The following is a 9307-nucleotide window of genomic DNA, read 5'->3' as shown; positions in this document are numbered from 1 at the left end:
CCGAGGTGCTCCAGGACCTGCGTGAGAACACTGAGTTCACAGACCACGAGCTGCAGGAGTGGTACAAGGGCTTCCTAAAAGATTGCCCCACGGGCCATTTGACTGTAGAAGAGTTTAAAAAAATATATGCAAATTTTTTTCCCTATGGCGATGCGTCAAAGTTTGCGGAGCACGTCTTCCGCACCTTTGACACTAACGGCGACGGGACGATCGACTTCAGGGAATTCATCATCGCCCTGAGCGTCACCTCCCGGGGCAAGCTGGAGCAGAAGCTGAAGTGGGCGTTCAGTATGTACGACCTGGATGGCAACGGGTACATCAGCCGTGGGGAAATGCTAGAAATAGTGCAGGTGAGCATTATCTCTATTGGACATCTTATTGGTGTTGCTGTAGCCTCTTCACCATGAGACAGCTGGAGCTGGAGATGAGGGATGTGCTGAGCTGGGTCACTCCTGCCCCAGGGAGGTTCCTGAGCCCATGGTTTTGTAGGACGCATGATGGGATCTATAAGATGCAAATGAGGAAAGGCCTGAGATATGAACAAGGCACTTGTGCAGCTGGCCTGCAGCCAAAATTCTGCAGCTCTCCCTGGGAGTTTCTTAGTGTGATGTTCACAGGATCAAAAACCCTAAATGCAAATTCTGTTGACCTGATTAATCTCAGAATTAATTATTTGAATCTTCAAATCTGAGTCAGTGTGAACTCTGGATGAAAGGCTGTAGCATGCCTTTGTGTCCCAAAGGCAGAGGACATGTATACCACAGGCTATAGTGGGGGCAGGCAGTGCAGTCCCCTGTGCCCCTACCTTACATGCTGGCAGGGGTTTGGCCTTGGCAGTGGCTGCTTGTCACCCACTGTGCAGTTGGGATGTGTGTCCTGTGCAGTGCAAGGGAGTCATGTATCAGCCAGTGCCCTGACACTGGTCCTCGTGGCTGGGGTGGGATAATTTAGGTGGAAGTCTAGGACAACAGAAGCTCTAAAGAGGCCTTATCATTATTCATGTTCTTGTAAGTCAGAAGAAGCATTTCCTTACCCATCCCCAAAGGCAAACAACCCCTATTGCTGTGTATTCATATTCACCATAATCCATGTAGCACCCCACATGCATACATACAACTGGGTGGAGGGTGAGAGCCAGACAAAGAGGTGCTGGCTTAGCCCTGCTGCACCATTGTCTCCTCTATTTCAGCTCAGTCCTGCTCATACATTAATCTAGACTCTGACTTTCAGTCAAACTGACCCAGCTCTTCTTCTGAAGCACAAATGAATACAGGGAAGAAAAATAAAAAAGCTGCAGTCAGAAATTCCCATTCATTTTGGTTTATAAAGTCCTGCAGCTGCCTGCCAGGGTCAGCTGTCTTTTTTTGTTGCTACAGGCTTAAATTCTTTGTCTCTGTCCCATGCTTTATCATTTGGGTTGTGTTTTTCTTATATCTCTTTTTTTAAACTTTTTTTTAATACTCAGGCAATTTACAAAATGGTTTCATCAGTAATGAAAATGCCAGAGGATGAATCCACTCCTGAGAAGCGAACAGACAAGATCTTCAGACAGATGGACACAAACAATGACGGTAGGATTGCCCTTGGCACCCCTTCCTAAGCTCTAGAAATAGAGGTTTTCTAGCCTAGCCTTGGTAGATGGCAGAATTCTGGGAGAGGGGAGAAAGGGTAGGAATGTCCTCAGTAGTGCCTCTGGTTTCTGCCTGGCCTTGTTAAGCATCTCTGGTCCAATCATAAATAGGGTGAATAAGTGAGCAGTGAACAGAGGGTGAATTCTCCTGCTGGGGGGCTGATAGGGGAGCAGTCCTTCCCTGGCATTTCGTGAGTTAATCCCCTTCTGCAAAGGCTCCTCTGAAATCCCCCTGTCTTTGGGCTATTTTCTCTGGGCACAGCACAAACCTGGCACAAGATTTTGTTCCCACTGCCCTTGATAGGGTTGCACTCCTGGGTTTGTCATCAGTAACATGAGTCCTGAATGTGGTTGGGCACCTGAAAGCAAAAATTCCCCAAATCCGTAACACTTATTTTCTGTGTGTGTTTATAGCATGTATAAACACATGGTCACACACCTCTGCTGCACTATGAGCATCAGGGAGATGTAGCAGCTCCCAAGCCAGGTTGTGGAGTTCGTTGATAAATTATCTGACAGTGTACACATCACAACCCCTCCACCTGTGCTGGCTCATTTCCTTGGGTTTGAAAAATACAGCAAAAAATGATCAATTTCCTCTTCTCATCAGCTTGATGACATGTTTCCTCTATTCCCAGTTGAGGTGGAGCTTTTGCCTGGGAATTACCCTGACGTGGCAGCTGCCCACATCAGTCAGGAGCTGTGTCCTATTGATGTGTTCAGTGAGAGCAAAGATTTGATTCTAGCACTGAGATATGGAGACCTGAAAAAATACCCTTTTATGTACATAAACAGTTTTATTTAAGAGGATTTTATGGCTGCATTTTGGTGTCTGCTGCTGCAGTCCCCAGGGCAAATTCCTGGCCTTGCTGAAGTCCTCAAGTATTTTACCTTTGACTTCATCAAAACTAACACTTCATCCCCTGGCTTAACATGTGGACGGCCCTAAAGTAACATGATTAAAATATTTTTGGTCTGCGGAAAGTAGCAACGCGTGCAGATGTGTAACAGAGTAGTGGTCTCAAAATCTGCCATATAAATGCATCCTCCATCTGTTGCACTTTGTTGCCGAAATAAAATCATCCTATTCCCAGTAAAATATCAGCCCTGCAATCCATGCAATGCCAAGGAATAACATCTGCACATGTGTGTCTGGTGACTGAAAATGTTTCTTCCCCATCTGACTGTTGGGCATTGCAAATAGATTTTGATTTGGGCTTTGCTTTTAAGTAATACAAGGCAAAGGGCAAACCAAGAAATATCCTGGTAATTAGGAGGCCTCTGCTTTTGTTAAAAACACTTATTTTGGGAACATTAGCTTAAAAGCCAGAAATTAGTGTGCCATGGGTTTTTGAGCTTCTGTAATTTCTACAAGAGGAAGACTTGCTCATTCATGGAATTATAGAGTTATGTCCCTAAGTGCCACATCTACACATCTTTTAAATGCCCTGGGCAGTCTGTTCCAATGCTTGACAACCCCTTTGGTGAAGAAATATTTCCTAATATCCAATCTAAACCTTCCTTGGTGCAACTTGAGGCCATTTCCTCTTGCCCTGTGGCGTGTTACTTGGGAGAGGAGTTCCTCCCTGTTCAACCTTTTTATGGTGCTGGCCACCAGGGTCATTCCTCTTCCATCCCCACAACAGGCTGGTAGCATCCTGGGGCTGGTGCAGACTGGCGCAATGAGCTGGTGCCTCTCTCTCTTTGGGTGCATGTGGCCAAAAGTGGCAGCAGGCAGCTCCCAAGTGCAAGATGTTTGTGCGTGGCTCCTGTCTCGAGCATAGCAGTTTGGGGTGGGTAAGGATAGCCCTGGAGTGTTGTATGAGGGTAGGGTAGGTGAGTGCACAAGCTAGATGGGAGATTACTAGACATGGTGTCTGGGGTGCAGCATATGCTTGTTGCCTCCTTTTCATAGGGAAAATTTCATTTTTCATTAATATTACCATGTCCTATTTCTGCCATGGTTCTGGGTGCTGGAGCAGGGGAGTATTGGTGCTAGCTACTTGGTGGGGGGCTGGGTCACCTCACCATGAGATCTGAAGGAGCAGATGGAGTATTTCCTCCTTGCTGTATCAAGACATTCCATGGGACTGTTGGAGCCAGGGGATACTGGGGTGGTTGCTCCTTCAGAGATCAATTTTCAGATTCTCAGACTGTTACAAGGTCCATCCAAGTCAGTTCCTCCGGCCTAAATTAAAGATGTATAAAACAGAAATGCTCAGGAACAATACATAGCAGTAGGTGTGCCCCAGGGCTGGCTTTGCTTGTAAAGCCATCCTATTCCTGTACACCCAGCAGGGCACAGCAAGTGACTTGCAAAGTCATGGAATCATGGAATAATTTGGGTTGGAAGGGGCCTTTGAAGGTCATATAGCCCAACACCCCTGCATTGAGCAGGGACATCTTGAACTAGATCAGGTTGCTCAAACCCCAGTCCAACCTTGTAGGTGCTAGAGAAGCCATGACTGCTCATCCCTACATGTCACAAGAACAAGAGGACAAAGTGGGGATATTTGGAATATTTCGGTTTCAAGTGTTGTAGTAATAAAAGCATCATTTCAAAGCATACATGTGTTTAGGTACCATACCTTGTGTTCCTGTGTCATGTTATTCATATAGTCTGGTTCTGAGCAAAAAGCTGCCAAATGGTACTGGAATAGTTGTTTTTAGATTTATTGTAAGAGTTGTTTTTAGATTTCGGACTGTCTTTTTAAATAAAGAAATAGCAATTATTATGCTGGATTGGTTTGCAGAAGAAAAATGCGTTTGGGCTTAAAGGCTTGAGTAGGATTTAGCTGCCGTGCATTGCGCTAAATTCCCCTCGATGCCTTTGTGGTAGATTAAATAGATGTTACGTTGCCTCAGTGAGGAGGGATTCTCTGCTACAGCAATGGTGACAGGAACAACTGACTTTTAAAAAACGATTTCCATTTTGATTGTCCTCCCTATCAGGTAAACTGTCGCTGGAAGAGTTCATCAAAGGTGCCAAGAGTGATCCCTCCATCGTGCGGTTGTTACAGTGCGACCCCAGTAGTGCGAGCCAATTCTGATGAAAGCGGACAGTGTGCTCAGAGAACCTCGGCTTGTGTCCTTCAAGCTTTGCTCGCAAACGGATGCCTTCTCAACCATCCCTCCACACTTCGCGGATAAGACCCCGTTGCCAGATTGTGTGTGTGCATATGTGTCCGAGCGAACCAGCCCTCGCTCCCCCACTAACACCAGTGCAGTTCTCCTGTGGCAGCTCCAGTTCTGCTTCCCTGTAACGTTACCATTCACTCTGCACATTTGAAACATTAATCGAAAGGTTTGTTTACATACAACTATGAGAGAGTTCAATGGCTGGCGAAATACCACTTCACTTAGTCCGTGAGAAAGGTGATGTTCCCATAGTTCCCGAGAAGATGCTAGGTAGGACTTTTACCCAAAATAGCAGATGGTAGATAATTTATTTTGCTTCAGAAATTACTATGTTGGGGGAAAAAAAAGAAAAAAAAAGTGGACTGAATGGAGTAGAAAGTTAAAAAAAAAAAGAAAAAAGGAAAAAAAAAAGCAGCTTTCCTGGGCATGGTTCCAATTTTCTTTTTGAGGAAAATTGCTTGCACTTATCTAATGGTCTTTACTTTCTTTTAATATATATATAAATTATATATATATGGTGAAGTAAAATTTTAAATATTTAGGTCATCTATTTAAGGCATAAAATAGAATTCAAGCTTTGTTTCTTCTAGTCGTCTGTGATTTATTCAAATCTTGGAGATTGTTTTTTTGTGATATTTATGCATTAGCAAATTGCTGTTCCAAAAGAAATGCATGACTAGCAGTTTGTGGATATTTCACTCTGTTTAATTCCTGAATGCAAATATTTGTTCATTTTTACTGTCAGTCATTCCGGTATTACTGTATTGACAAAAGACCTGAAAGGAGTTCATCCTCATTTTGTATTTCTCAGTGGAGTCCTACTTTCTGGTGGTTGCTGCGTTAAATGGCTTTTGAGTGCCCTGAGGTGACGTGACTGGCACTGCTGTTCTCAACTTGGCTACACCTCCTCCCTTTTGCTGTCGATATGTTAATAGTCTTGTGCATTCCAGTGTTATTTAATATCTGCCTAATGCCAAGAAATATTAATTGAAATAAAAGACTACTTTTCTTGTCGCTGCCTGTCTTGATCTAAGCCATGCACCAAGTTCCTAGTGTCAGGTATTTGGGGAAGCGCAAGGATGGCTCCCTGCACAAAACCTCTCAGTCTTGTCTGAGACACAGTGCCTTTAAATGCATAGGGGTTTTGGGAGCTGACTGTTGTGGCTGGGTTAACACAGTGGTCTTGGTGCCTGTGGGATCCAGCTCCATCCCAGCTGAATCCAGGGTAAAGATTGCAGAAAGGTGACAACTCAGTTTCTGCTGGATGCAGAGCAACTCAAGGCAATGAAGGAGAAGCTGCTGGCCCTGCTGGCTGGGCTACCATGGCCACAGCTTTTTAAAATAAAGTTCCTGTCAGGTGTCAGGTACTTGCTGGATTAACATTTGACATTGGTAGCATGGGAAGCAATTTTCTCCACATTCATCAGGTCTGCCAGTAGCTGCATAAGCCTGCCCTCTCTGCAAAATAAAGTATCAAAAATTATTTGGCCTGAAGTTAATGTTGAGCATGTAATGAAGGGATTTTTGCTGTGTAGAATGTTCTAGTAGTGGTGAACTAGAATGTTCTAGTACATGATAATACTTTATTAAAAGAAAGAGAGAGAAATGTTTGCAATATCCAAGTGGAAATACATATAATCAGACTTGGTCTGCAATACAAACTTGTGTCAGTCCTGCCAGCAAAAGAGTGTGTTCATTTTTTCCCCTGGAAATTCAAATTTGAGCAATTAAACCAACAGTCCTTTCAACCACAACACCCTGCTGATGAGGCAGCCCTGAAAGGGATGTTAATCAGAAGCCTGCCTGCTTTCCCAGGGCAAGCCCAGAAAAAAAGCCCAACTACTGAAAAAAATCTAATTCCACAGTAGCTGATCATCTGTTTCCAGCCTGCTTGTGTTCATGTTGTCAGTCTGTCTGCCAGGAGATGCTGGAGTGTTAGATATGCTGTAGATGTTCTTACACTAATGACTCTTCTTGCATGGATTGGGGCCAAAAACAGCTGTTTAGATGTGAACTGGCCACTGGGCTTTATCATTTCTGTATCGTTCTGAGTGTGAAAAAATGTCATTGACCTTGTGCTGGGATGGTACCTCTGAGGTGGACCACAACATTTGACTCTTGTTTCTGTATTCTTAAAATGAGTCAGGCGTAATCAGTCAAGCATTGCATGATATCTTGGGTACCAAAGATTTAAAAATTGTTTTGCTGCAGCATTCATAAATGCAGCAGCTCATTTTCATTTGCTTCTCTAAGTGGAAATTTTACTGCCTTTTCCTGGAATCTCACTTCTTCTGGTTTCCTTTGCTGACTGTAGTGAATAGCAAGTTTAAGTAACTGTTCAATAAAGCCCAAACTCTTCTCATATGGAGAAAAAAAACTCCTTACAGAAGCTCATTTTGATAAATAAGCTTACCTTGTTTTTGCAGAAAGAAAGTAAAAGAACCTAAATTTTAGAGGTTAGAAAGTTCCCATTTCTTTGATGTTACGGTTTTTTCTCTGATGTGTGCCAAGGTATCCATGATGGAGTTTGCTGCCTGCCACAGTCTGACAAGCCCCTGCACAGCCCTGTGCAGACACTGGGAATGTGTCCTGCTTCATCGGACCCAATTTCTTCTGTCTTTCCCTTTGCCTCTTTAAACTATCCAAGCCTAGATTTGGGAGTTTTCCCAGTTATCTCTCACTGTTTTCATGGCTATTAAGGAGTTTCTTCTTTTCAGGGCAAGATGATTTCATTTCAGACTGGGACTGGCAGAAATTGTGTGAGTAAGATGCTCCCAGCTTGCCTTCCAGGGAGAAGTGAAGGAAGATGCCCAGGAAAGGTGGACATGCATGGCATCCCAGGGAAAATGAGAGATGCTCTGAAGCCCAACCAGGCTGAGCTTTTCAAAGGTGGCTTCTGATATGGGGGACCTTTTAATTAAAAGGCCAACTAAGTACTGGAAAGGGTTTTATCTGCTGCTGCCAAGCAGCTCTTTTAAAGTCAGACTTGCTTCACAGGTGCATTCACAGTCATTGGGTGACTTTGGTCATCTTGGCTGTGCTTGAGCAGCTCCTTGGAGGATGTCTCTGCTTTCCTGGCTGGTAACAAGGACTCAGAACAATTTCCAGGCTCCTTCTCCAGGATGTCATTTGCATGTTGATACAGGCAAAGTTCAAAACCAGCTGAGAAATCAATGAAAAGATAAGAGAGCTTTACTGCTTGTTGGGCTCCCAGGAATGTCTTTCAGAGAGGGACTGTTGTGTAGAGGGGTTAAACATTTGGGAAATCAAGTCCAGGTGATTAATAGGAAACTTCAACTTGTAAAGTGGTTTAAGTGTTTTTGTGAATTGTATTTTTAGTGAAAAATGGAGTCAAACTTAGCAAAAGTAGTTCAGTACAAAAAAATCTCATAATTGTGTCCATTTTTGCCTCACTTTAATAACCTATGTGATTATTTTCTTGCCATGGAGATATTGAACACTGAAAGCTCTGGCTAATTACTACATAAATTCAGGCTTTTCTGTATGAATTGCAGGTCTTGTTAAGCTAATTCAGAATTATGTCATTACCTTTTGGATAAAGTCTGTCTGGTTGCAGCCTAACTCCAGCATGGTTGGCAGAGGTGCTTGGGTTCAGTTTTGGGTGTCTCTCTTGCCAAGTTTGAATTGGCCCTTTGTTTTTACATCAGGCCCTTTGCAATGTATTTTTAGCAATAGCCTCTGAGTAATAAACTCCTGTGAAGAACAACGTGAACGTTTCTGCAAGCACGGGGCAGATGGTCTCCATGGATAGTCCTCGATCCATTATGCAGGGCTCTATTCATATTTAAAGGTTAGGAACAGCCATCAACTTTAATGGTCCAGTGGGCAGACTGGCATTTTGAGCTCCCTGTGCTGCACCAGGGTAGATATAGTGCTGATGAACCTGATAATTGCTGTTATCTCTTTTGGGAGGAGAGATGCTTTATTGAAAAGAAGGAAAAGGGTGGGAGAGGAGAGCAGAGCATCTCTGTGTAGGAGCTTTGGAGACGTGCCTGCATTGCTGGGAGCAGTGTGCCTGCAAGCAGAACTTACCTGGTGCCTACACGTATCCAGTGTGGTGGTTTGGATGCAGACACACTTCTGAACACACTCATGTTCACTGTGCCTAAAGGGCAGCCAGTGCATCACCAGAGGGTCAGGTTAATCCCAGGCTTTCAGCCATGTCACACTAGTCAGAAACCACCGCCAGAAGGAGGCAAGGAAGTGTCATGGCAGCAGCCTGGTGTCTGTGGGGACAGACAGGCAAGGTCACCACCACCAGATGGGTGGGTTATTTTAAGAGCTAGCTGGTTCTTCCTGATGGAGGAACAATTTATCACAAACAAAATCTGTATTGATTGAGCTGTCACTAGAGGGACCTATCTCTTACATGAAGGTGAGAAGCAGGATCTCTTCCTTGCTCCTCTCTACACACATTCCCACACCTTGGTGTTAGGTGTTGCTGGGGCCTGGGTGGGTCATGATCAGCTCCCTCAAACCCTCCTGCCTGTGGACTGTTGCTTTGAACACATCTTTAGT

General features: G+C 44.1%; 1 protein-coding gene across 1 annotated transcript in view; it reads left to right on the top strand.

Annotated features, from left to right (window-relative positions):
* Positions 1–5782, top strand: part of HPCAL1 (hippocalcin like 1) — a 31884-nt gene extending 26102 nt beyond the window's left edge. The window contains exons 2-4 of the mRNA XM_014306738.1: positions 6–350; positions 1466–1571; positions 4583–5782. Coding sequence (XP_014162213.1) covers positions 6–350; positions 1466–1571; positions 4583–4680 — 549 coding nt within the window. The 3' untranslated portion in view covers positions 4681–5782. The remainder of the gene's footprint in view (positions 1–5; positions 351–1465; positions 1572–4582) is intronic.
* The last annotated feature ends 3525 nt before the right edge of the window (positions 5783–9307 follow it).

Source organism: Geospiza fortis, unplaced genomic scaffold (genome assembly GCF_000277835.1).
Source record: "Geospiza fortis unplaced genomic scaffold, GeoFor_1.0 scaffold81, whole genome shotgun sequence".
Lineage (NCBI taxonomy): Eukaryota > Metazoa > Chordata > Aves > Passeriformes > Thraupidae > Geospiza > Geospiza fortis.
The sequence above is the reverse complement of the archived record's forward strand: the minus strand, read 5'-3'. Positions and strand labels throughout refer to the sequence as shown.